This window comes from Mchenga conophoros, linkage group LG3 (genome assembly GCF_057382185.1).
Source record: "Mchenga conophoros isolate Kocher_MC1m ecotype Shallow Benthic linkage group LG3, M_conophoros_male_GT1.1, whole genome shotgun sequence".
NCBI lineage: Eukaryota > Metazoa > Chordata > Actinopteri > Cichliformes > Cichlidae > Mchenga > Mchenga conophoros.
This window is the reverse complement of record NC_140528.1, coordinates 47,969,263-47,997,120: the sequence shown is the minus strand read 5'-3', so window position 1 is coordinate 47,997,120 and position 27,858 is coordinate 47,969,263. Positions and strand designations below refer to the sequence as shown.

Below are 27,858 nucleotides of genomic sequence, written 5' to 3'. Positions count from 1 at the left end.
TTAGCCTGAGATTAGGATTGAATAAAAAGGGAGCTCCTTCCACACAGCACAATACTAATAAGAAAATTACAAAATTGTTTCAGAACTTGAAGTAAAAACATACTGAGTATAGCCAGACTATGACAGCATCACCAGGTACCCATGGTTTAATGTGCAGTGCATGTACAGTATATGTATGGTGCTCTGTCACTCTCCAAAGTAGATTATAAAAATTAGTGTATATTTATATATATCGTTATACAATCAACATTATACAAAACTGTCCTTGCTGTTTTTTTAAGGGTCGATGCTGCTGGTTGCATATGTTGTATCTGGTAAGTAGTAGTCAACTTAACGTTAATCTTAACAAAAAAAATCACGCACACACATTTCTTTCACACTCTTTTGATGGGCTTTGCTTAACCTTGTTCTTTTTTCCCCTAATTTCTGCATTAAACTGAATTTTACATTTATGACATGCTTTCTTCTCAGATTCAGCATTTCAAATCCTTCCATCGAGGCTGCAGCTCTTTGAATATGAGTCAGTCTATTTCACTTGTAATGGGTTTAATATTTCAGCGGAATGGAAAGTAAGGAACATTGAGCAAATTGTTTCGAAATGTTCCACTAACACTACGATGAAGACCTGCACGATCGACTATGCTTTTGTATCAGACAGTGGAGAATACTGGTGTGAGAGTGGAGCGGAGCGAAGCGACACCATCAATATCACTGTGTCAAGTATGTTTTCTCAAAGTTAAAATCTGAAATGTGAAAATTATACAATCCAGCTTTTATAAAGTCAGAAGAAGAAAAAAAAACGTTCTACACATTTTTCAGCTGGTTCTGTGATACTGGAGAGTCCCGTCCATCCTGTGTTGGAGGGAGAAGTTGTGAATCTGTACTGTAGAAACAAGACGACTTCCTCCAATTTTACGGCTTATTTTTACAAAGACAACTTACTCATTGGCATCAGCTTTGAAGGAGAGGTGACAGTCCAAAATGTTTCCAAGTCTCACAAAGGATTTTACAAATGCAAAATACATGGAGTTGGAGAATCACCAGAGAGCTGGCTAGCGATCAAAAGTAAGCACAGCACAAAGGATATGTCGTCATTTTGTTTTATTGTATATTTTGTTTATGGTGTATGCATACCATTCGTAATGTAACACTGCTGGAAATATTCTTGGTTCCAAATTGGATACCAACCTATGCACATCAGGATTTGTGTGCTAATCAGGATGCATGATACATTTTTGATGTACTGTAGGGGTAAAAAAAAAAAAAAAAAGTGATTTTGAAAGGCTGAAAATTCTGTGATTAACTTTAATATGTGCAAACATATTTTCGGTCACATACAGGTAGTGCTTTGACTCTAGGAGCTTCTAATGTTGCCACTGAAGGTAAACCCTCAACTCTTGTTGATCTCGATTCTTATTAATATACGAATTATTGTCTTATATGTCAAAATATACAGTTAGGTTGATACATTTGACAAAGCTTCTGTAATCTTTCATCTGTTAAATGAAACCATCAAGATGTGATTATCATGCAGATTTTCAGTGGGGCAGAAGGTATTTTTGATAACATGTGGATGTCAATGATCTATTTCAGCTGTTCCTGTTATGCTAGAGAGTCCTACACATCCTGTGATGGAGGGAGAGACTGTAACTTTGTGCTGCAGAAAAAGAATGTCCGCCAGTCTCCCAGCTGTCTTCTATAAAGATGGCATCTTCATTGGGACCAGTTCTACAGGGAACATGACCATCAACAGAGTTTACAAGTCTCACGAAGGGCTCTACAAGTGCAGGATATCTGGAGTTGGAGAATCCCCTGAAAACTGGCTGTCAGTCAGAGGTGAGACATAAACATATTTCAAAATAAAAGCCTCAAGTTTGTTACATATAAAAGTGTATAAGAATAGATTAATTAGTTGTTCTAGGATTTAAAATGTATCTTAATAAATATGTGTCAAATTTTAACAAGATCAAACAAGAAATTTGCAGCACTTATACAGCAGTTTAAAAAAATGTTCAATGTTGTTTATTTTTATGTCACTTTAACAAAAGTAATCAAACTTTAGGATGCAAGGATTAAATTTAGGGTATTTTTGACTCTATCAAGGAGAATTTAAGGATTAAGGGGCACATTTTGGCAACCAGGAATGTTTTCAGTAACTATGTTGCCTCAACTTTGAGGAGCTGCCACAGGTTTACACTGTTTGATTTATTTACCGTATTTTCCACACTCTAAGGTGCATTTAAAATCCTTAAATCTTCACAAAAATTGCCAATAATCCGGTGTGCCTTATGTATGAATTCTGGTTGTGCTCACTGACCTCGAACGGATTTTATGTGGACACGGCACTCAAAAATCTCTCAAAAAATAGATTGTCGGAGCATTACGGCTACCATAGTCAGGACCCTTGCAGAGTAATCTGGGTGCAATACTCCGTCTCATTCAGGTCCCAAAGTCAAACAAACACTGTCGCAATGCTGAAAGTTAAAGACGGTCTAAATTCTTAATAATAAAATGATCAGAGTTGCTGCTTTACTTGGTGTAATAATTAAGTTTAACATCCAGGCATCCATGAAAACAGAATGTATTAAATTTAACAGAGTTAGAAGTTAGCTCGCTAGTATCCACCCAAACATGATATACCATGTTCTGACTGAGAGATTTTTGAAAAAATTTAAACGTACAGCTCTGCTATCACTTCCAACATAAATGAAGACAGAAAACTAAACAGCAGTGACGTTTGTAGGGTTACTGAAGTTGGGCTAGCTGGTATTTAATAATGTGCTACGCAGTGTTTGGAAGGTTACTTATAAAATGTATTCCACTACAGATTACAGAACACATGCCCCAAAATCCATTTTGTAACGTTTTCCGTTACATTACTCAAAGAGAGTAACGTAACGGAATACTTTGGATTACTTAATATATTATCATGCTTTTTACAACTACATGAATGTACTATTACTGTGTGATTTATTACTATTACTGAAGGCTATTCGCCATACCGATACCAACTAGAATTTTAAATCTTAATATAAAATGAGTAACAGTAGGTTGGACCTAACGCTGCAATTTTTGCAGCGGTCTCGTATAGAAAACTATTCCGCGCGTATATGAAACAGGTCCGCGGCTCTGAACCGTAGTAAAAGGACCTCTGGCTAATGCGTTGGGTTCCGTGTTGGGTTCGTAACCAAAAACTAGCTTTACTTTGTTGTCTGGGTCAACTTTGCTGCTCCAACGGAACTTATTGTTTTGGAGGAAAACACGAACATAGTATACAGTCGAGTCTTAATAGCTTACTTACAACTGGGCTACACTCCCCATGAGACTATATTCTTTAGGGCTATGCCTGTAAAACTCTGTCTATTGCCTTCATATTAAATAATTTTTTGAACAATAATAAATATTTCGTCACATCATTATGCAGGCCACAAGGAGAGATTGAGACACGGGCATTATTTCAACAAAGTAACTGTATTCTGAATACCACCTTTTTAAACGGTAACTGTAACGGAATACAGTTACTCATATTTTGTATTTTAAATACATGACGCCGGTACATGTATTCCGTTACTCCCCAACACTGGTGCTACGTGATCGCTAGAGGCACATCGAGTGGTTATGGTCAAACGCAATCGCATGGCAGGATGCTGTAAATAGATCAAACTTCAGACAGGAGAGCAACTGAGATAATCCATCCACAATACAAGGTTAGTCATTAATATACTGCAACAACATCGGAATAGGGCAGCTGCGAGAGAATTCATGAATCAATTGTATGGAAGTGGAGGAAGCAAGAAGAATGAGTTGAATAAAGTTTGACTTATTAGACTGTTTTGTTTCGCGTAATGTGCTTTACAATCTGGTGTGCCTTATGTATGAACACAGACAGTGCACCTTATAATTCAGTGCGCCTTATGGTCCGAAAAATACGGTACTAAATTATATGGTTACAGAATATTTTCTGTTATGTACAGGTGAAACTGTGTCACAGGAGCATCTTTCTCATCCTATGACTGAAGGTGAGAATTTAAGTCTGGTTGACCTTATAGCTTAATTACATGAAGATGATCACATAATACATATGCCATTATATCTAAAATATTCTCTTTTGGGAAGTCTGTCATTCAATATCTCTGATACAGTTAAATGTCTTATAAGTGCTTAAATACATTCATTATCCAAGAAATTCGAGTTAAGTATGACTCAGGTTCTGATACAAGTAATTTAAAACAATTACAGTAACAACTCTATCGTGGCCACAAAAACTAATTCTAACATCAAGGGTAATGCAGTTTTTCCTAACTAAACAGTTACAGATATAACTTTGTTTATTACACTATGTGGAGCTATAGTAGCTGTTAAATTTGCAAGTTTGTGTAGTTTTCATGTAGTATTGTGGCAAGAGCCTTGGAATGTATCTTTTGATTACAGTAGTATTATTAATATTTTTAGACCATTTGGAAGCCAACCCAGCATATTGTTGGATTGTACAGTTACAAAACTGTATAACCTGCACTGCAGGTATAATAACTGAACAAGTAGCCCCAGTATTAGATATTTGTGATGATGAATTATCTTTTGCCACTTTCTTGTCTAATATGGCCACAGTGATGTCTGGGAATGTTTTTCCTGTGCGTGTGTTTTTTTAAGTAGTTTGTCACATGCTTTTTGAATCTCCCCCTTGTTTCTCACCATATGTATGAAATATTTTTAATCCCCCACATGGCATATCATTATCTAATATTTTATGTATAATTCACATTAAATGCAATTTTGTATAATCTGAATTCAGGACTGAACTTTTATTCTACATTTATTAAATGTTTCAGTTGGTTCTGTGATCCTGGAGAGTCCACCTTTCCCTGTCATGGAGGGCGAAACTATCAGCCTGCGTTGTAAAAAGAAAGGAGCTCTTCTAAACCACATAGCTGATTTCTATAAAGATGACCTGAAAATTGTTACTGGCTATTCTGGGAAGATGGTCCTTCACAATGTTTCCAAGTCTGATGAAGGACTCTACAAGTGTATAATCTCTGGAGCTGGAGAATCACCAGAGACCTCCCTGGTGGTGATAAACAGCAGTTTGGAAAATCAAAATGGAGAAGGTATTTGCTTTCAAGTTCATGTATCCTTTAAATTATACATGAAACTCTGTTAGAGCTAACCATTTAGCAGTGGAACATTGTGGGGGGTTTTTTTTTTTAGGTTATTTAATTAATTTGTGGCATAGCCACAACACAAATAGAAATACCCTAAAGTTAAATACAAAAAAATAAATAAAAAATGCAACTCTGCCCATGTATTTTTGACCACTCATGAGGGTTTTGAGGCCTGCAGTATGAGCAGATATGCCCAGACTTCCCTCTCTCCCTACCTCCCAAGGCAGCCGAGATGTATAATGTCTTTAATGTGTCCTGGGTCCAGCCCAAGGCTTCCTTCCACTTGGACATAAAAGAAACTGTTGAGTATAAATGGCATTGCAAAATCATTTTTTCAGTGTTTATAATAATTACCCTCAAGTTTGATGGATCACCAACAAATTGATAAAGAGATTAAGTAAACATTTACACTTTAAAAATGTGGTAAAATGTTTTCTAGTTGTTTCAGTAATCCTGGAGGGCCCTGCTCATGTGCTGGAGGGTGAAGCTGTAACTCTGCATTGTAGAAACAAGACACTGTCTGCCAGCCTTCCAGCTCTCTTCTATAAGGATGGCATTTTCATTGGGACAAGCTCAACAGGAAACATGACCATCCACCAAGTCTACAAGTCCCATGAGGGACTTTACAAGTGCAGAATATCTGGAGGTGGAGAATCACCAGGAAGCTGGCTGGCTGTCAGAGGTGAGAAATAAACATGGAGTCGAAATAAAAGCTTGTTAACTGAAAAGCGTCACTTTAAAATTTAAAATGTCAAAATGTACAATGTTTTTGAAAAGCATTTTACTGATTTGAGTATAAATTTAAAATTAAAGCTTAAAAAGAGGGATGGGCTGCAAAACAGACTGGTAATATTGCCGAGGGCGACGCCAATAAGCTGAATTCAGTTGTGCTCGATATTAATTTTATGTCTTTATATGCTTATTGGTACAGTCCTCCACAGCATTACCAGGTGCTCATGTGGTCTCTTAAGAAAAGTAATTTACCCACCATTCCTTTAAAACTCTGCAACACCATAGAGTAATTCTTTTTCAAATCAAACCTTCTGCTTTGACGCCTCCAATTTACATTATAGTATTTTATGGTAGAAAATCTGAACATTTATAATTATTGCTGTGAAATTTTAACTTCATATATGAAATACTTTAAGATATTTATAAATATATATTTTAATGGTTCAACTACCCACTTTCAGGCCCTTTTTTGACATTGAATTCTACAGCAATGTTTGAACATGAGTATCTTCAAGAAATACCTGACTTTTTTTAGCATAAAAAAAAAATTAGAATTTGTAATTTGGGACAAATATTTTTAAAAATGTGTACTAATGGGCAAATTAAAATGTAAAAAAAATAAAAAATTTCCAAACAGTCCTGTCAAGTCCCATATTTGAGCACAGACTAATTGCAAATGATGATTTGTATAAAGATGAATTACACAACACTGTAAAAATACTTTTTAACATGAAATTCTTAGTCACAAAAATTAAGAAAATGCCATTTTCATTCAACTTCAATGCTGGGATGAGCAAATATTACAAGCTGTACCAAGAAAAACATATATTAAGCACAATATAAGATCTACAGTGGCTTGCAAAAGTATTCGGCCTTCTTGAACTTTCCACATTTTGTCACATTACAGCCACAAATATGAATAAATTTTATTGGAATTCCACATGAAAGACCAATACAAAAGTGGTGTACACGTGAGAAGTGGAACGAAAATCACACATGATTCCAAACATTTTTTTACAAATAAATAACTGCAAAGTGGGGTGTGTGTAATTATTCATCCCCCTAAGTCAATACTTTGTAGAACCACCTTTTGCTGCAATTGCAGCTGCCAGTCTTTTAGGGTCTGTCTCTACCAGCTTTGCACACCTAGAGACTGAAATCCTTGCCCATTCTTCTCTGCAAAACAGCTCCATCTCAGTCAGATTCGATGGACAGCGTTTGTGAACAGTAGTGTTTGCATGTTTGCTGTGTCCCCCACATGGGCTGCGGCAAACTGCAAACGGGACTTCTTATGGTTTTCTGTTAACAATGGCTTTCTTCTTGCCACTCTTCCATAAAGGCCAACTTTGCGCAGTGCACGACTAATAGTTGTCCTATGGACAGATTCCCACACCTGAGCTGTAGATCTCTGCAGCTCATCCAGAGTCACCATGGGCCTCTTGGCTGCATTTTTCTGATCAGCGCTCTCCTTGTTCGGCCTGTGAGTTTAGGTGGACGGCCTTGTCTTGGTAGGTTTACAGTTGTGCCATACTCCTTCCATTTCTGAATGATCGCTTGAACAGTGCTCCGTGGGATATTCAAGGCTTGGGAAATCTTTTTGTAGCCTAAGCCTGCTTTAAATTTCTCAATAACTTTATCCCTGACCTGTCTGGTGTGTTCTTTGGACTTCATGGTGTTGTTGTTCCCAATATTCTCTTAGACAACTTCTAAGGCCGTCACAGAGCAGCTGTATTTGTACTGACATTAGATTACACACAGGTGCACTCTATTTAGTCATTAGCACTCATCAGGCAATGTCTATGGGCAACTGGCTGTACTCAGACCAAAGGGGGCTGAATAATTACGCACACCCCACTTTGCAGTTATTTATTTGTAAAAAATGTTTGGAAAAAAAATTATATTCTATTACAAGTATATTCTAAAAACTAAAGTATTTAAAAAAAACAAAAAAAAAAACAAGCCACTGTAATATCATATATAGTTTTTAGAATATTTTCTGTATGGCCATCTCAAATTTCCATAAATATTGTGTCAATATGTGTCACAATATTTGTGTCAATATGCAATGTGAAGATATGCTCATTGCCTACTAGAATATTTACACGTTTACATTGCTGTGGCAGAATTTTGGCCCACTCAGACCTGAGCCAGTAAAATGTACTGTTGTGTACTTGAGAAACTTGAAATTCTAGAAAGGTTTGATCCAACCCATCCCAACTATCGTGCAAATGTGGGGGTTTTTTTGCTTACAAGTGCACCTCTATATTTAAAACTAAGAAAAAACAAGATAATGACATGTATAGATTTGGCAGCACAATGTTTTAGATGTTTTTTTTGTATCAATAGATATTATACTTTTCATGAATGTTTTGACAACCATAATTCTTTAGTTAAAACCAGGTGTCCTGAAAGCCTAAACACCCCATAGTTAAACAACAAAAATAATTTCTAATGAATGAATATTAGGCCTTAACATACTGTATAAATGTTTCAGTTAATTCTGTTAATTTCAGTTAATTCTGTGATACTGGAGAGTCCAACTTTCCCTGTCATGGAGGGTAAAACTGTCACCCTGTGCTGTAAAAAGAAAGGAGCTCTTCTAAACCACATAGCTGATTTCTATAAAGATGATCTGAAAATTGGAACTGGCTATTCTGGGAAGATGGTCCTTCACAATGTATCCAGGTCTGATGAAGGACTCTACAAGTGTATAATCTCTGGGGCTGGAGAATCACCAGAGAGTTTGTTGATTGTGAAAGAACAAAAAAGAGAAGGTAATAAGTCTTGAATTTAATATGTTCTGTATATTGTATTGTGAAGTGTAATTATAGGCTTCATCATTTAATAATTGAACAAAATTGTGTACTGTAATTTGTTTTTGGTTTATCTTTTGTCATTTTAATTATTTGATTCTGCCTGTAGTAAAAGATTAGCGCATCTTAAAACTGAATGAACTGAAAATTGCATTCAGTTTAGATGGGTTGCCAGTGACCTTATGAATGTTGGAAGGTTAAATTATATAAATATTGACAAGCCCTATCTTGTTTAGTTGTTGCTTTAATCCTGGAGACTTCTGCTCATCCTGTGATGGAGGGCGAATCTGTGACTCTGTTCTGCAAAACCAAAATGGCTTTTGCTAGCCTTGCTACTTCCTTCTATAAGGATGACATCTTCATTGGTACCAACTCTATGGGAAACATGACCATTAGCACAGTCTACAAGTCTCACGAAGGATTCTACAAGTGCAGAATATCACGAGTTGGAGAATCATCAGAAAGTTGGCTGTCTGTCCAAGGTGAGGTGTAAATGTTTCAAAATAAAACCCTTACATTTCATACTTATATCTGTTCACTTTGTAGTAAACTTATATAATAAACTTTATTGATCACATTTAAACTTGACAAACCTATATCATTTTAGTCATACTGGGAGCATTGTCAGTTTTGTCAACTGTGTCACTGTTCTGTCCAGCCATCCAAGCATTGCTCAAAATAACACGTAGGCTGGTTGTATTTTAAATTAAAGGATTAGCAAAACCTACATTCGGAGATAAATGCTCATGAATTCTGAAAAGCACGCTTTATCATTCAATATTATTATGTACCATTATTTAACCAACATAACTAGATTCTTTTAAAAAGTGCATTTTGCATGGCAAGGTTTTATTTATATATTTTTTAAGTAATCTTACAATGGGATAGAAATATTTTTTTAAATTTAGGGTATCATGATGTTAGAAGAGACACCATGGTGTGAAAGACGATGCAAAAAGAAAAATTGCAAATGTTTCTTCTTAATATGCAAATTTCTGGTCTCTTTGCAGGGCTTCACAGAGATACTAATCTCTTTTCTGACAACTTTCATGATCTCCTCCTCCTCTTAAGGGTTGTTTTCACTATTGTGATGGTGGCTCTGCTGCTGCTTTTGGTGGGACTCCTTCACTGTGGGAAACTCAGCTCTAGACCAGAAATTACACTCATAGATAAAAAATCAGCCATATAAATGTTTTTAAAGCCCTTGCAGCCGTATGCTGTATACATCCTGAAAAAAGACCAGTTGTTATGATTAAAAGCCTTAAACCCACATTACCAATACATTCATGCCCATGATCATGTATATAAGCTTTTAACTGTAACTATATCGATAAATAGATAGATAGTCAAACCCATACTTGAATCCTCAGCAAGTCATCTGTATCCAGTAGTGATGGTAAATTTGTTTTTTTACTGAATCAGGTTTTAATGAGTCACTCACCAAAGTGAATCGGACTTTTTGAGTCACTGAGTCAGTTGACCAGAGAATCCAAAAAATGTACATTTTCACTCAAACTTAATTTGTTTCTCTTTTCATGTATATCCTACTGCTAAGATGAGTGATTCTAAAAGAAAACAACTATTTTATAGAACAAAAAAGAGCAAAAAAAATTCTATAGGGAACATTTATTTTGTTTATTTTTATTTTATTAATATTTTCCTTAAATGTGTCAAATATATATTTTCTCATCTAAATGTCCACTGAGCTGTGAGCCAGGGGGCGGTAATGCGTCTTAACATTGGTGCCAACCAAGAAGAAGAAGAAGAAGCTGTGAGCCAGGAGGGAGGGGGTGAGTGAGTGAGTGATTCCTTCACACTATGATTCAGCACGGGAAAGGAAGGAGTTAGTGAGTCCTGAGTGATTCGCGTACCCTACAAATCAGCACAGGAAGGGAGGGGGTGAGTAGCTCAAATGTGTTGTTAGCATGTTAGCAGAGCGATGCTACTGTGAACCGAGGAGCTATTGTCTTGATGTGAGATTCTACTCAGGGTTTTTTCTTCCATTTCAGAGCAGAAATGTTTTTGTTAAGATACTGGATGTTGTGTTTTTCTCCACAATTTTAATTATAAGCTAGATATATTTCTAATAATGAAACTAACCGCAAGAGGGATGAGTCAGTGAGTCAGTTGGAGTTGAGTTACTGGCTCATGAATGATTCATGAGTCAGTAAAGTGATTCTCGAGTATTGAACGATTCGTTCATGATTCTTCGCATCATTAGTATCCACTAAGCGTCACTAGGCTAGGCCACCATGCTAACCAACCCTACGTTATATATAAGTGAGTGTGGCTCCGGCAGATCCCAGGAACATCATATCTATCTATCTATCTATCTATCTATCTATCTATCTATATATATATATATATATATATATATATATCGATATATAGATATATATATTAGGGGTGCAACAATACATGTATCGGTACTGAGCTGTTCAATACAGTGCTTTCGGTTCGGTACGCATATGTATCGAACAATACAAAATTTTTTAATTTATTTTATCAACTTTTATTCTGACGATGCTGTCTGTGTTGAGAGCTCAGTGGATCTGCGTTCGACTACTCCGCCTAGCCTGCACTGTCGAGCGCAGATCCACTGAGCGCAGCGCAAGCTAGCAAGACAGAAGTTAAGCTCGTTGCAACATGGCAACTGCCTCAACGCTACCTGAAATTGAACCTCCCCCACCCTCATTCAGATCTGGCATTTGGAACTATTTTGGTTTTCATGTGACGTATGACCCTGAAGGTAAGCGCGTCATGGAAAAAAGTAAAACAGTATATCAGATGTGCCACGCGATGCTCAATTACATTGGTGGGAACTAGTGCGTTAGCACAGTTTGCTCGTTAACGTGTTGACGCTGTCCAGCCCCACGCACGGGGCGATCTGCGGTAGCTCGTTAACGGAGATTTGCCGCGTTATGGAGTGCATGCGCGAGGTCAAAGAATGGCTCCTAGCAAACTCTCTTATCCTAAATGATAAGAAAACTAAAATCGTGGTATTTGGCAGCAACATTCCTCGTGGCTAACTTCGTGATGCCTTTGGTTCCCTTACCAGCTCCCTTTCTGACACTGTTAGCAATCTGGGCGTGTTGCTTGACAGCTCGTTCAAACTCGATAAACAAGTGTCTGCTGTAGTTAGATCTAGTTTCTACCAACTCCGTCTCATCTCTAAGGCTAGGCAGTATGTTCTGCATAAGGACCTGGAAAAGCTCATCCACGCCTTTGTGACCTCAAGGCTGGATTACTGCAACTCACTTTATTTTGGTCTTCATTCTGCCCTCCTTCATAGACTGCAGACAGTCCAAAATGCTGCGGCACCCATTCTGACCAGAACTGGGAAGTTTGCCTGTATCACTCCTGTTCTAGCTGACCTGCATTGGCTACCCATAAAATACCGCATCCAATTTAAAATACTGCTGCTTACGTTTAAAATTACCAACAACACAGCACCGAGCCACCTTAAGGAACTCCTTAAATCGTATGTTCCTGCCAGAGCATTAAGATCATCTACTCAGTTACTCTTGGTGCAGCTTAGATCTCAGCTGAAGTCTAGAGGTGACCGGGTGTTTGCCCTGGCTAACCAGAGTTGTGGAATAACCTTCCTATTGTGATCCGGATGTCCGATTCCATTCAATCTTTTAAATCACGGTTAAAAACCTATTTGTTTAATCTCGCCTGTCCTGCTTGTTAATGCTCGCACCTGACTCTTAGACTTACTCTATTTTTCCTTATACATATTTTTTATGGCTTGTGCTTTTATTATGTTTTTATTTTAATATGCATTTTATATTATCCCTGTGTATTAGTGGTATTGACCTGTGAGCATATTTGATACTTTGCTAAGGCCTTATAATACTCATGTTACTGCTCTGTCTCTAATGTTAAGCACTTTGGTATACCGCTGGTTTTTAAATGTGCTCTATAAATAAAGATTGCTGTTGTTGTTGTATGTCTTGTGTGAAGTAACAGTGGCTCTTCCTTCTGACAGTTAAAGAGATAGGTTGACAAAAAACAAAATCCCCCACACGTAGTTGTGGCTTCTATGCTGCACAGAAAAAGGGAAGTACTACCCTGTCACGTTTTACTTGTATTCAGTTAAATAGTGAGGCCCATGTGAGGTACAATATGGAGCTCTGCATCAAACTGAGTGAGTACTGATCCTCATTTGCATCTGAATCAACATTCAAATAAAATCCATGGATGTGTGTGTCTATTAAGCGGTTTGTTAATGCTTTTTTCAGAAGTCACATTTATTTATAAAGCACAGTGCATGTGAATTTAAACTGAGTGATTAATACGATTTTTATATGATGCAAGTGTTAATTCTGTTGCCTTAAAGAAACCAGATCATTTGGTAACTTTAAATTGCTTCTGCTGATCGCTGTCAGCTGGACACTGAACTAAAAGTATATAAAAGCCAGACTAGTATTATTACTATTATTATTAGCAGCAGTAGTATTAGTATTTTTTGCTGTTGAGATTCCATGTCTTACATATAAAGACATCTGTAATGTGTAATTTTTTTGTCTCTACAGTGGTGAAAATGCTGTTGCTGCTTATAGCTCAAGACCAGAAATACTGTATGTATGCTAAAGAATGTAAGACAAACTTTTGTTAACAGCGACAAATGTCTGTAAGACAGACTTTTGTTAACTGAATACACTTACTGGTCACTTTATTAGGTACACTTTGCTTGTGCCTGGTTGAATGTAATGACAAACCTGTTGTTGAATCAGTGATGCCTCGGTGTGAGTGCCATCATGACACTGCACATTAAACCCGATTTTCATTCCAACCTTTACTCCCTTCAAGCTGGGAAAATGTAACGGTCAGAAAAACAATACCAACATAAATTGCTATTATACGATTTGTATTGTTACTTTAAGGGTGTTATCATGAAATCAAGGGGTGCTTGAAAAAAATGTCTATCTATGATAAATCTGTGACTCACAACAACCCATTTGGCACCATGCCACATTCAAAGTCTCTCAGATCATTTTTGTTTTCTATTCTAATTGTTGATTTGACTGATTAGCCATTTTGCTAAAGAGCAGTTGAACATATGTCCCTAATAAAGTGACCGGTTAGTGTATATAACAATTACAAATACTAGACATGGCTTATCTTTCTATTTCCTAAGAAAATGATTTGGGGAAAAAAGTATATTGTACTTTTATTGTACTGTACTTGAAAGTGGGTGGTCCCTATTAAATTCACTTTTTTTTAAGAGTAGATATCAATCTCTTCATCTAGTCATTTTTTTATTTCATTTTATCCATTTACTTATTTTTGTGTGTGTGCAGCAGAAGGAGCTTATCTTCATGTTCATCCAAATAGACTGCAGTTCTTTGAATATGACTCCATCTCATTAAACTGCTCGGGGTTTCATGGCCCAGCAGAATGGAGAGTGATCAAAAAGCTTGGCTTAAATTCTACTCAGTGGGAAACATCAAAAAAATTCTTGTACATTAAACCTGCCTTTAAGTCACACAGTGGAGAATACTGGTGTGAAAATGAAGATGGAGAGAAAAGCATGACTGTCACCATCACCATCAAGGGTATGTTTACTAACCACTAACTTCACATTTTTCCAAAATTTCAATATGCTACTAAGACTCAAAAATCAAGATGGACTTGAGTTAAATGTGTTTTTACAGCCATCTTAACTTTAGTCAGGGGGGATGTCAATGTATTCATTTTTATTATAAATCTTCTTGTTTTTTGAGGAGGAGATGTGATCCTGGAGATTCCCGCTTTTCCTTTAATGGAGGGAGATAATGTCACTTTGGGCTGTAGAAAAAAAGGAATGCCTTCAAATCTTCCAGCTGATTTTTACAAGGATGGTCACTACTTGGAAACTGGATATGCAGGAAAAATAACCATTCCCCATGTTTCCAAGTCTAATGAAGGACTGTACGAGTGCAGCTTTTCTGAATCTCAAGGGAAATCACCAGAGAGCTGGATGGCTGTGACAGGTGAGCTATGACATTTTTTTTAGCACAATGGATGCATAATATTTTCAAATAAACTATACAGTTCTGCATTTGAGCAAATGCAATGCACAAATATACACGCAATAGTCTCTTTGCTATATTCTAAACTTTGTGTAGTGGTGCTAGAAGAAAATTAAAGTTTTAAAACAGGTCTCTGCAGTCTCTGCTTGCATGTAAGAATATAAAATATCAGGCATACTAAGGAAATGCTTGAACTGAATTTTATTCAAGAATAAAGCCACACTTTGGGGTTTGTAAAGCTCTAGTTTTGTAAGGCACAGTGTTGCTTTGCGCAATATCGGCATCAGCCTTCAAACATAATTATAATTTTCACTCTTTCATGTCCTACTATATAATGTTCAGATTTAGCATAGATTATGATTGAGTAAGTGGAGATAATATTTCATCATTATTATTATTTTTTTAACATAAGTTAGATAACTAATGTAACCAGGACAATGTTAACTCGAAGAAAGGTGTATTTAGCACATAGAGGGTGGAAAAGGTGAGTAAAGAAGAAATACTCAATGCATCATGGGAATCCCCCAGTAGTGTAGACCTATTGTAGTGTAAATAAAGGTGGATTCAGGAGCAACTGATCCAGCCCAAATCTTAAGTCTAATCTTAAAAGTAGAGAGGCTGTCTCCCGAATCCAAACTGGAAGATGGTTCCACAAAATAGGGGACTGAAAACTGAAGGCTCTCCCTCCCCTTCTACTTTTTAAATACTCTAGGAACAACAAGTAAGCCTTTAGTCCGAGAGGGAAACGCTCTAATGAGGATTTTTTAAGGACATCTTGATAATAATGAATTACTCCAGCATAGAAGTAATAAATGCATGAACAAGTTTTTCAGCGTCACAATCCTATCTCCAGAATTATTAGAATGAATCGTCTGCTGACCATGACTGTGCAAAAGGTCATTGCAGTTTCTTTTGAGTTATTGATTTAGTTGATCTAGTGAGAAACTAACACTGTCTTCACTCACGTGAAGGGAATATAGATTAGATTGTTATCCATTTCATCATCTTGAAATACTTAACAAAAATTAACAAAATACAATATTGTATATTTATTGTGTTAGCAGCACATGTTGCTCCCACACCTCAGGAGATAATACCTCAAGATGATCAAGAGACTGAACAGAAGAGCTCTCCATCCAGGTCCACTGGACTCTCCATCATATTGCCTGCTATGTTGATCATTTTGGCTGTGGATGTGATAATAGTGGCTGGACTACATTACTGCCAGAAACACACAGGTTTCTTTCTTTCTATATTTGTGCATTTACTTATTTATTGTGCCAATAATTTAAGGTGAACAGAAAATTAAATAATACAATTTAATTCATATGATGTTCATTGAGGTAGATATCAGAAGAAGTCTTTTGCTCAGTTTGGATGTGCAGTAAAGCACTTATAATAACAATAGATTAATGTGTTCAGTGGCAAAACAAGGCAGAAAGAGAAATAATTTTTGGAATTATTAAATGGATGTTTATTAATGTAAGATTATCTGTTTGTTCTTTAACTTTTTATTTATTGTTCTTCTTTTTATTTTATTTTGTTCCACCTAGTAGCAAGCTCTTACGCTGTCATGTCAGTAACAGGTGAGTAGTTTATAAATTCAAGATTCAAGGTCTTTATTGTCAATACAACAACATACACAGTATACAGCGTACCAAAATGCCGTTTCACCACAAACCCCCCATTTTGCATTTATGAGAATATAAAAAATAGACAGTGTTGGGGAATACATTACGTCACGTATTTAAAATACAAAATATGAGTAAATCTATTCAGTTTAAAAAGGTGGTATTCAGAATACAGTTACTTTGTTGAAATAAAGGGATTACATGGCGGTATTTCTTGTTTCATATATTAGGCTATGCCCTCTCTATTTTTGGTAATTCCACGCCAGTGGAAACCCAAACAATACAACGTGGTCATGTGCAATTGCAGTAAAGTGAGATGATTGCGCAGTAGGTATTGAATACCAGGTTCAGGTTATGGTCAGGTTTTAGTAGAGAAGACAAGCCAAAGACATGTGCAAGGTGTAAAATTTGCAAATATAGCATAATGTAGATGTGTTCAGTGACCATGTGACTGAGGTGTGCGAATAAGCATATTGTTCCAAGGTCCAGTTTGTAGTAGATTTGTGGAAGTTTGTGTTGTTTTTGAGTCTTTTTGGTGAGTATTGTAAAAGTGTTTGTAAGAGTGTTTATGTTTATTTTATTAATCTTACACTCATCTCTCCTGCGAAGTTTTGAGTCTCAGTGAACTAATTGTAAAATTAGGAAGCTGGAACACAGTATCACCAAGAGTGAGTGTTTTTATGTGAGAATGTCTTTCAAATAGACTAATGAGTAAGTTATCTTTCTGTCACCACATACTACTTATTTCAAAACTTTTTTTATCTGTTTCAGTGTATAAAAATGTTCAGGCAACTCATCTACAAATGGATACCTACAACAATGAGACAAAACAGAAAAAGAAATGAGGTACTCATTTTACATTTTATTATTATTATTATTATTATTGTTACTTTATTTAGGAAAACCATATAGGAAAACTATATATTTTTCTATAAATTATAGAAAAATATATATCTTAAAATATGATGATAATCATGATATCATAATTTATAGTGTTCTGTATTTGACATATATTTATATTTTTGATTTGCTTGATTGTTCACTGACAATGGGACACAAAGAGCATTATATTAGTGTTGAAATAGACACGAACCTATTCAGGGTGTGCCCCACTTGCTGGGGAAGTGGAATTAGTAAGAAAGCTCCTCCAGATGATGATTGTTATGAATTGACAATGAATAAAACAAATTACATTAAATTCAAATATCCAGTGCCAAGTCAAGTCAGTTCATTTATAAGCACAAAAAAAACAATACTGACCAAAATACTGTTCAACTATATCATGAAAGCAATAATAAAAACACAATACACATAACCACAAGAAAAAACTAAATAGAAATGTGAAGGCTCAGTCTAGATTGAATGCCAAGGCATGAAAATTAGTGTTGAAACAGGTTTTGAAAAGTGTTACTGAGTGTTGGTGAGGTCCTAATAGGAGGCCAGGCTGTTCCAAAGTTTACGGGAAGCTAGAACAAAGATACAAATTCCTCTCTTCTTTAACTTCTTGGTACAACCAGAAGCAATTTAATGACTGAAACAAATAAAATATTACAATCAAATCCAAACGCACAGGCATTTGGATTTGGATTTTATGTTTTATCCTAAGAGCCTCAGTGGGTAAAAACTAGCTCTGACATCAGCATTTTCTTTCTTAAATGTAAAGATATTGTCAAAAACCACGCTTAATACCAAATGTGTTTTTCAGAGGGTCAAGATCACCTTTGAAGTTGGAATCTACAATTAATAAAAGATCACTGAACATGATTAAAAGTGCTGATTCTGCACTATGATGCGCTTCTAAACCACTCTGAAATGATCCATCCAAGTGATGGTTGAATAGATTTCTGATTTTCATGCTTTTCATGTTGCTTTAGCATTTACTTTCATCTATTCAAGATTGGTTGCTCTTAAGCCACCAGCTTAGAAGTAAGAGCTACGTGTATCTTACAACACTTACAACTCAGCTCTCAATACAGATGAGTTTGAGTTGAACATGTTTACTGGCAGATGTCTGACATGGAGAAAAAAAAAGAAATAGGAAAGAAGTGATTAAAGATTAAGTTTATCTAAAATTCCACCGTATCAAAACATGTGTGTTTTAGTTAAAAGGTATTCGATAATTATTTAGCATTTGTTTTTAATTTTAAAATCTTTCTGACTCTTGCATACAAAAGGCAGGGCATGCACTTAACAGAGTCCAATAAATAATAAGTGAATATTATAGTAAACCCAATTTGCAAAGGTCAACTTTTAGTGCTATTTAACTACAGCAAAGAGCCATTTTTATTATGTTAATTGCTATAGGTGTTATTAGGTGTTATCTTCATATATTATACTGGCAGCTGCATTTATGTTTGACTCGTTGACTTCAGTTACAATACATGTGACTTCTGGAAGAGCAGTTGCATAACTTTTTGTAACTTCTATGGCCAGTTTTCTTATATTGGGCATGTAATACACTGTCCTGTATAAACTTATTTTTTAGCCCATGTGTCTCTTTATTTGTACCTGTATTATGTGGATCTATTAATTATACATTTAGAAGACATGTACATGTATTAATTAGAAACATAATAAAAATACATTTTCAGATTCAGTTTATACAATGGAATATAGAAAACAGCATATTTGTCAGATATATTCATGAATTTATGACATATCAAGACTAAAACAAACAAAAAAGAAACCTTGAAAAGCAACAAACATTTAGAATTACTATTCTTAAAATGTTTCAACATTTCAAACTTATATTTGCCTTCCTATTAGAGCTTCAATTTTTGTTTTTTAAGGTAGTGGTTTATTATAGTTTAGCAGTTATACCACAATACAGTTTTACTTTATATGCTGGTAGATACTGTGGTTATTGTGAATATAACCGTTGGATGTTCGCTTAACCTGAAGTAGACATGCAATGTGACAGATATAACTGTGGCTTAAGACATTAGAATATATATAGAATGCAATTTAGAGTTCCAATTTAGAGGACCTTTAGAGGTCACCTGCCCTCTAAATGCAATAAATAAAAATAAAACTTCTTTTTATAATAAAAGTAAAAGAGAAATATATCTATAAGATAACATCATGCAGCAGTGGATTTCTCAGTCTGTCTTGACTCTGGACACTTGCAGTTTTTACACATGGAAATCACATGTGTGCTAAGATGCAGGATTAGAACACAGGTTTAATCCGAATAAACTACTATTTTTCTGCTTGTTTCTCCTTATAAAAAACGTCCTTTTAGCACCACCGATATAACCAGATTAGGCAGCAAAATAACTGAACTAACATTATCATTAGTGTAAATGATCCTGATGTTTGTGGAGGACCGTAAAAGTGATATTCAGCTGAGCATCATGGCCCTCCTGTCCTCCACAGCTTTCTGCCAGTGTTTAGACAGCATGAACGGTGTGCATCCTAAAGTAGAGGCTTTTAAAGCAAGTAGAACGTGAGTTCTATTTGACGGACTGACTGACGATGAGAACACAGCTGAACATAATCTGACACATAGGAAGTAGAACATGTGGAAAATAAACAGTGAACATGAATGAACTGAAAACACTGGGTCACAACCCAGGAACCCTGACATTACTCTTCGTCATGCTGTTTGAGCATTCAGCCATTTTTGCAACAAAATTATCCACTACCACACTTCCGCATCAGCTTTGTCAAGTTAGTGACTGATTTGTTTATTCTTTTAGCTTTTGCTGCATTTTTCTATTTGTTTTCTTTCTTTGTAATCTTTTTTCGATTTCTGTTGTGTTTTGTGGTGTTTTTAATTTGATGGTGTTTTCTTAAGTTGCACTCCTTTTGGCCTCTCAGGACCACTGTAACTTTTGCTATTTTTTGTTAAGTGCCATGGTTGGTTTACTTTGCCTTAGGATTGTGTGTCCAGAGTCAAGAGAGACTGAGAAATCCATCAAGGCGAGAGGTGCCCAGACACAAGGTTTTTCTACTCTTGATGATACACCAGGACAAATTCAACAGTGTGAGGAAGAGGAGGAGGAAGAAGTGCCAGCTCAGAGATATATAGAAGAGCGGAGGTGAAGACACAGACTGCTCTTTCTTGATGAAGGCTGTTAGAAAAGTTTAAAATAATTAGCAATGGTTAAATAAATAAATTAGCACTGGGCAGTGAAAAGGTATACATTTAAAAAGTTAAAGTGTGTAAGCACTCGCACCAAAATATCCCTGAAAATAAACGTCAAGCATATTAACTTCAGTTTTATGTTTCTTCAGTTAAACATGAAATATTTTTGAGTAATATTACTGCTTTATCTATGTGTTTGTTTCATATTGCTGTTTATATGTTTTATATATTTTGTGATAAGTTCATCTGCTGCATTACATCGTATTTTATAAGCATGTTATACATCTGTATCATGCTCTGTTAGGCCCATTAAGCCATTTAAGGATCAGATATCTTTTCCATCTGACCTAAGAAAATTATATGTCATGATTTTCTCACCCAATAAAGGGATACAGGCTATTCTCATTTTATCAGCAGCTTACTCGTTTATTAAGAAGAAGGCCCAGAGGTAGCACTGACGGTTGCCAGAATACTTTATAGTATGTAACTTTATTTGTTTTGTTTATGAAATGTATGGTTTTATTTTTTGAAGAACCTTTTGATGTAATGTGATGTGCATTATGTGTCGAGTCATGTCTGAATGGCTGAACTGCAGCACAGAAATAAATGAGATCTAATCTGGACAAGATGATAACTTTGATTTCTTCTCTATTACAGCACAGTTTTTAAATAAATAAATAAATAACTGCCTTCAGAAAATGTCATCAGAAAAATGCAAAAACATATTAATTTTTTTATTCAGTTAAGCCTTTTCACCAAAAGAGCAAATGGCTCTTGCTAGAGATTTAAGCAAACAAGCTGAAAAAAAAGAAAGCTCAAACTTTACCTTCATGTATTTCAAAAACCCCACATCTAAAGTTGATCTTATTTAACTCTACTCAAATAAAAAATATTGTTAGGTTAATATACAGTACATCTAAAATATATGTGTGTGTGTTTGTTTTAGCACCTGAGTTGTTTTTTTAAGTAGTTGTTGTATTTAAATATTTAAGGTTTCCTGGTTTGACTCTAAATTTGATTTCTTATGAATAGTTTCTTTCTGTTTCTTTATCTCTGACAGTTGCAAAATTATGTTTTCCTTCTGTTTCTCTGCTATTGTTTTTATGTTTCTCATTTTATTGCATGCTTGCCGCGTGCTAATCAGATGTCTTTCAATGTTTGTTTCCATCTCTCCATATGCTGGTCTTTGCTGTGGTAATCTGTTTTTGCTTTTAATTATAATGCTTCTCAGATCCATGTATCCCTTTGCTCTGTCCTTTTCTGTGTTCTCATCCACTTCCAGAAACTGCGTGTCCAGGTTCTCCACCTCAGATGCAAATGTATTGCTTTGATCACCGAGTTTATCTTTCACTTCTTTCAGGTCAATCTGTTGTTTCATCAGTATATTAATCAGCTCCCCCAAGTCTTTCAGTTCTTCATCTTTCTTCTGTAATTCTTCAGACTTCTTGCTTTCTGCCACGAGCAGCTCTTCTACTTTCTGTCTCTTTCTTTCTGTGTAAACGCATAAATAGTTATTTTGTTGAAATTGGCAGAAAAAAATGTGTCACATAATTTAATTAAAACATTTCTAATACGGTTTGAAGGATGATAATGGACATTAAATAAAGAATATTAGAAATTACCCTTCAACAAAACAGATTTTTTTGACATTTCATTGCTATAGATTCTGGGCCATGCGTCTAGGATCAGGGGCTTTTTAAATGAATCTATCATGATACAGTAGGTACACTGGAAAGGTCACTAATGCTTATTCACATTAAATTGTTAAGAGTTACCAGAGTTAGATACCTTTAGATCTGTTTTGTTTCCATTTCCACACAGAAATAGCTGCTGCAGTTAATATGAAACAAATTGCTAAGATAATGCTGACACGGTCAGCAGGAAAATGTGGAACTGCAACACAATCACCTGAAATGAAAAAGACAAGGGAATTACATTTATACAAAGATCTTTTTCCCCAAAATTCTGGGACTCTATAAATAATGTCTAAAAAATCAAATAAGAGAAAAAAACATTTCTTTCATATCTGAGTTAATAAAAATGATGCCAGAAGCAATTGTATAAGTGTATGGAATCAGAGGAGGTTGTTTCCTGTAGATTTGAAATTAAAATATATATTTTTCATATTCTTAACGAACATACGAATTGGGGCAACTGAGACTTAGGAGGGTCGTCTACCAATCACAATGTTGGTTGCTCAATCCCTGGCTACTCCAGTCTACATGTCAAAGTGTCCTTTTTGCCTCCACCCATTAGGAGTGTGTGCGTGTGTGCAAGTGTGAAACAAAGTGCTTTGTTGCATTTTAAAAAATTGTTTGCATGAAAGTGTGTTTGGGTGAATGAGCCTAGTAGTAAAAGGAGCTCTGAGTGCTCAAATAGACTAGAAAAGTGTTTTTTTCTTGATCCTTTTCACTACAGATTAACAACAATTTTTAATGCAGTGATGGTTTTCCTAGTTTCCTACGTGTAATGCATGTCTTGTTTATTGCCTGATGCATTATATAATTATAATTTCTGTATGGTTTTGTTATTTCATGTTAAGTTAAATTTTGGAGAACCTTGGGCTTATTTAGTAAATTCTTTTTTGTGTTCCCATTCTGTCCAGTCTTGTCTTTGTATGTTTGTCTGCACATTTAGCTATATTTAGTTTTATTTTGGTAACTGCTGTATTCTGTGTGTTGTGTTCTTTTCACATCCCTCTACCTCCGTATGTCTGTAGTGTTCAGTCTGTCTCCATCTGTTCAATGTTGTGTCGTGCTAGCTGTGTGTTCCCAGGCTTTGTATTCCCAGTGCTTCCAGGCCTACCCAGAGCTCTCTTGTTCTGTATTCCTTAACCCACTCTCTGGTTTTGGACTTTATATATTCTTCAGATTTCCCTGCATCTGTTCGAGTTTGATTTCTGCCTTCAGCATTCTGGATTGGGGTCATCCTTGAACTGGTACACATAACATAGGGTCTTCAGATCACAGAGTGGAAAAAACAAAACAAAACAAAAAGACACCCCTTCCATAGAGAGGTATTTTGGTATTTAAAAAAAACAAACAATTATGTCCAAACATCCACTGTCAGATGTTCCACTGGGTTCTTTTTAAATTATAGAGATTTTTAAATATTGTTCCTTGTGTCCATTTGGAAAAATCTTTTTTCAGTTTTAAGATTTGATAATGATCTTTTTAGTGCAATCAATTAACTATAGCATTTTAAAAAAATCAAATTTTGCTTTTATTTATATTTCTAAAGATTAAAAGAAATACAATTTACCTGAAACATGTATGTGTGTCTCTCTGCTCTGTTTCATATCCCTTTGCTGAACTCTGCACGTGAAGCTGTTTTTGTGTCTCTTCTCCACAGTCACTCTGCTGCTGACAGTATAGAGGTCATCAGGACCTCTGAGGGTCTCTGTAGGTCCAGCAGAGAGGAGGTTTCCCTCACCGTCCAACCACAGCAGCTCAGGCTCTGGATACCAGCCTGCAGACTCACACTGTAACACCACCCTGCTGGTGTTTATGTTGATTCCTGATATTGTTGGTAATGAAAGAGAGCCTGAGGATGCCAAAGAGAAGAATGTGTTCTTACAGAGCACAGTGTTTCTGGTCAATTATATCAGCAATAAAAATGGTTTAATCAGTTTGGATAAAGGTTCCCTCCAAGCGTACTGTGCAGAGTTATATGTTCTAACAATAATTTACTTCTGCAAATTGTTTATTTCCAGCTGGAAAATAAAGGTTGAACTGTTGCTAGAAAATGTCACAGTTCAAGAAACTGCTATTGCCAGTTTCACACAAGGTCATAGTGTACAAAGCTCTATTAGGATGAAGATGGAAAACTAAGATAAATTATTTTCAAAAATATTCAAAACCTGCATAGGATCAACCTTCTTATTTCCTGCCATATAATGCAAAAATCAAACAATATATGCACCATTGTAGTTGGTAAAGGACAAAGTGACTGGTGTGTGATAAAATAATGGAAAAAACCAGCAAAGACTGGACTGGATAAAGTTGATTACTTAAAACAGCTTTATATTAACTGCAACAGTTTCATGTAACTATACAGCCAAATGCTCCGCATATAAAGAGACATCTTTGTAAGGATCACTTTACTGTGTGTTAAAGTTTTTCCTTTAATTTGTATCTCACAGTGTAATGAAAAATGTCCACTTACCAACAAGAAGTTCAATGATAGATTCTTTGTGCTCTGAGGGAAAAAAGCATCTATATCTGCCATTATCAGAGTGTTTGACTCTAGTGAGTTTCAGTGAAAGGTCTCCCTGCTTCAGTTTGTCAGTGGACAGTGATGTCCTTCCTTTGTAAGATGGGTTTTGATTAACCAGATGGTTTTGGCCCTCGTACCACACATGGACAAATCTGGGATCCAAGTCAGGTCTCCCCCACTCCACAATCTCAGAAACAGCGTCTGATGGAGGTTCTAGGTGGCATGGTAAGATGACATCCTCACCAACTAATGTGATTATTGTTTGTGATGGTGTTACTGTCTCAGACTGACCTGAAAAGCACAGGACAAAGTTTATATCTTACAGTCACATTAATGTTTGTGGATTCTTTGCAGCTGACTCTTGATTGTTTAATTTTATTTCTATTGTGCTGATGTATATGTGCAAAATCGTGAAATATCGTCAAACCTCGTTTAACTTTATATTGAGTTTAAAGTATTCAAATTAGTTGAGGTTTGTGTAGAAGTTACCTGTCTTAATATCTATCAGAAGGAGCAGGATCACAGCATGGTGAAAAAACAAACAACATAACTGAGGTTTCAAGATGAGCTGGCCATACTGGGGAAACATCCTGGTGCTCTGGAAATAGAAAGAAAAGAACCATGGAAGAAGAACATACTTCAAACCTGATTGCACAGAGTGAGTTGACCTTAAATATTAAATTACTGTGATATCAAGTTTGTATATTCAGTAGTAAGCATTCTGTCAAAGATCAGTTAAAAATTCAGTGAATTATCATAATTTAAATTGTGCATACACTTCCTAGATCCATATACCATATTATATCAGTAGAGACAGCTCCCCTAAAATACAATCAACAGTCAAATTAGTCAAATGTATTTGTGCTATTCTGGTTACTACTGTAAGTGCGTAAATATAAATAAGTACCGCATTGAAATGAGTAGTAAAACAATAAAACGTAAAATAAGGTCTGTGAGATCACTTGTTTAAAAAAATGTGAATTTGCTAATTACTTCTCTTAAGTCAGCAACAATTTACAACATAAAACAGATCATTCCACATAACTTAGTGATAGGATCGAACGGGAGCAGGTCTCGAAAAAAACCCCAAAACTGCTCAATGTGTGATATTCCGTGCAATATCCTCAGTTGGCAGCAAATGTTGTATCATAAGACCCTTAGTATCCAGTATCTAGCTAATATGTTATCATGGTATTGTAGCTATACAATGGCACATAGATGCACAGGTTTTTCTTGTCTTACGGCTCCACTTTTAATTGCTTTTTTGGGGTTACAGCTCTAGGCCTTTTATTCTGTTGTTAGTGCCAAATGCAATTTAAAATCAGCAGGGAAACACTAATTATCTTAATTGCAACATTTCCCAACAGTGTTTTTTCCTATTTGAGGTTTGTGGGAAAATATGTTGCAACCACAGATCTTCCCCTTGGTGCAATCTTTTTTCCCCCTTTTCATTTGGTCTTTTTTTCTTGCTGTGTGTGAGTGTGGTGTCTTGTGATAATTATACACTTGATCACAAAGTCCAGCACTGGTGATACATTAACAGCAAAAAGTAAAGGCAAATTAAGACAAGCAAGTAAAAAGAGATCCGAACTGCTGCCCAATTAAGAAAAAAACTGGTTGAGAGTGTTGTTTTTACAATGGCTAAAAGAAGAAACACAATTTAATGAAAGCTCAGTGAACAAATACTCGAACAACAGTATAAATCAAGAGAACTAGTTTTAAATTTACGTTTATCAAATTAGAACTACAACAAAAGAAGTACAGTTAAGATTAAAATATAATTATATTTATGTAACTTTATACACTTACCAGTTGTTTCTCTGAGTGAATTTGCACCTACGTTCAAAATGCTACACAGGATCTTCGGCTGTGCTGAGCTTGAAAAGTGGAAGTGTGAACTTTGACCGTCTGTGTGATCTTTGGTACAAGGAACTGCTCCAACTATCATAAAATCACAGCCTTTGATATACAATAGTATTTTACAGCTCTCTGATTACAGATGATACAGTCGGGGTTATTGCTGCACGTTGCTAGGTCAACCAGTCAGACAATGGGTGGGGGTAATGATGTTGCGTCTGACACTGAAGCCCTGAGGCATGTGTAAATGGGGCGTGTCCAAATGTAGCCTGTGTCGAGGTCTGTATCATTCTTTAGAATATCAAGTAACCAAAGATAAACAAGACCCGTTATCTGACTCAAGCAGTTCAGAAGATGTAACCAATATATTAGTTTAACAAAGAATAACTGCCCATGTCATGATGTTGTGTGTTGTTTGTGCTCCTCACACCTGAGGGTGGCGTTATTCATTCTCTTTGTTTGTACCTACGTAAGTTCCAGGTGGAGCCGTACCATTGGCTGAGGATGTAATGAGGCTTTGAACTGGCTGAAGGAGGTTTGGGCCTTGCTGCTGCAGTTTAGGCTTGTGTGTAAAGCTCAGGAGGTGTGTGCTAGCCTCTCGGTGGACCAAAGCTTGGATTATGACGTGGTTAGGGCTACAGTATTGCTTGCTTTTGAATTGGTGCCTGAAGCGTACCGACAGAAATTCTGACATTGTGGGAAAAGGGACAACCAGATATATATGAAGTTTGCACGTAAAAAAAGGTTGCTTTTTGATAAATGGTGTCAGGCTAGCAAGTCAAAGATTTCGCACAGCTGAGGTTTCTAGTGCTTTTGGGGGGTTTTAAGAAATGCTTGCTAGAGCATGTGGTATTTTATTTAAATGAAAAAAAAGTTGAGTCTCTTGCAAACGCTGCTGTCTTGGCAGATGAATTTGGCCTAACTCACAGGAGTGTTTTTTTTTTTAAATCTCCGATGCATCAGGACCGTATGGTTTCCCCTGGTGTGGGGAGGACACGGTCAGTTCTCAAGAACATACATGCTCCAATTCAGAAATTTGTATTAGATATTGGACACAGATGGTGAACTGCTGTCAGACCCTGAATAAATTGTGAAACGTGTATGTGATTACTTGGGTCCAAAAGTCGATGTTCCAGAAGAATATGTGGCCGCCTCTAATCTCTCAGCGGCACCATTAAGACGGCAGGACAGCAGGGCCTCTTCCCCATTAGAAAAGTCTCCTCCACCACTAGCAGGAGAATGAATAGTGAATATCTTAAGGCTACTGCTTGTACAGATATCATGGCTGGCTCACACAAGCTTACTCTGCCACTGCCACAGGCCATGTGAGTTTACCGCCCCTCCCAC

General features: G+C 36.1%; 3 protein-coding genes across 6 annotated transcripts; 2 read left to right on the top strand and 1 right to left on the bottom strand.

The window, feature by feature from the left end:
- The first annotated feature begins 286 nt into the window (after positions 1-286).
- LOC146579104 (Fc receptor-like protein 5) lies at positions 287-9,893 on the top strand. Its single transcript, XM_085267915.1, has 10 exons — positions 287-314; positions 472-720; positions 820-1,065; positions 1,594-1,836; positions 3,975-4,019; positions 4,830-5,105; positions 5,599-5,841; positions 8,405-8,665; positions 8,941-9,186; positions 9,715-9,893. The coding sequence occupies exons 1-10, from the start codon at positions 287-289 to the stop codon at positions 9,891-9,893; spliced, it is 2,016 nt and encodes a 671-aa protein (XP_085124041.1).
- Positions 9,894-11,130: 1,237 nt separating this feature from the next.
- On the top strand, positions 11,131-21,067 carry LOC146579103 (low affinity immunoglobulin gamma Fc region receptor III-like). Of its 4 annotated transcripts, XM_085261115.1 has the most exons (8): positions 11,131-12,854; positions 13,243-13,287; positions 14,011-14,265; positions 14,434-14,682; positions 15,783-15,959; positions 16,275-16,307; positions 17,124-17,198; positions 20,231-21,067. In XM_085261115.1, the coding sequence occupies exons 1-7, from the start codon at positions 12,833-12,835 to the stop codon at positions 17,195-17,197; spliced, it is 855 nt and encodes a 284-aa protein (XP_085117241.1). In that variant the 5' UTR covers positions 11,131-12,832; the 3' UTR covers position 17,198; positions 20,231-21,067. The 4 variants fall into 4 exon arrangements, with proteins under 4 accessions (XP_085117241.1, XP_085117261.1, XP_085117251.1 ...); XM_085261135.1 differs by lacking the exon at positions 11,131-12,854 and having other exon boundaries at positions 12,902-13,287; positions 15,786-15,959; XM_085261125.1 differs by lacking the exon at positions 11,131-12,854 and having other exon boundaries at positions 12,902-13,287; positions 16,278-16,307.
- LOC146579102 (butyrophilin subfamily 1 member A1-like) lies at positions 17,333-26,827 on the bottom strand. The gene is made up of 6 exons (XM_085261095.1): positions 26,464-26,827; positions 25,144-25,252; positions 24,604-24,945; positions 23,701-23,982; positions 22,228-22,347; positions 17,333-21,930 (listed from the first exon to the last, which is right to left on the bottom strand). Exons 2-6 carry the CDS (start codon positions 25,241-25,243, stop codon positions 21,419-21,421), a joined length of 1,356 nt encoding a protein of 451 aa, XP_085117221.1. The 5' UTR covers positions 25,244-25,252; positions 26,464-26,827; the 3' UTR covers positions 17,333-21,418.
- Between the last annotated feature and the right edge of the window lie 1,031 nt (positions 26,828-27,858).

Excerpts from the sequence above, each read along its gene's own strand:
- LOC146579104 (XM_085267915.1), top strand. The coding sequence starts at position 287 with ATGCTGCTGGTTGCATATGTTGTATCTG. Across the intron at positions 721-819 it reads CATCAATATCACTGTGTCAA|CTGGTTCTGTGATACTGGAG; the intron begins GTATGTTTTCTC and ends CACATTTTTCAG. Across the intron at positions 9,187-9,714 it reads AAGTTGGCTGTCTGTCCAAG|GGCTTCACAGAGATACTAAT; the intron begins GTGAGGTGTAAA and ends GTCTCTTTGCAG.
- LOC146579103 (XM_085261107.1), top strand. The coding sequence starts at position 13,218 with ATGTGTAATTTTTTTGTCTCTACAGTGGTGAAAATGCTGTTGCTGCTT. Across the intron at positions 14,683-15,782 it reads GAGCTGGATGGCTGTGACAG|CAGCACATGTTGCTCCCACA; the intron begins GTGAGCTATGAC and ends TTATTGTGTTAG. Across the intron at positions 16,308-17,123 it reads CGCTGTCATGTCAGTAACAG|TGTATAAAAATGTTCAGGCA; the intron begins GTGAGTAGTTTA and ends TATCTGTTTCAG.
- LOC146579102 (XM_085261095.1), bottom strand. The coding sequence starts at position 25,243 with ATGTTTCCCCAGTATGGCCAGCTCATCTTGAAACCTCAGTTATGTTGT. Across the intron at positions 24,946-25,143 it reads TCTGATAGATATTAAGACAG|GTCAGTCTGAGACAGTAACA; the intron begins GTAACTTCTACA and ends TGTGCTTTTCAG. Across the intron at positions 21,931-22,227 it reads GAAACAAAACAGATCTAAAG|AAAGAAAGAGACAGAAAGTA; the intron begins GTATCTAACTCT and ends GCGTTTACACAG.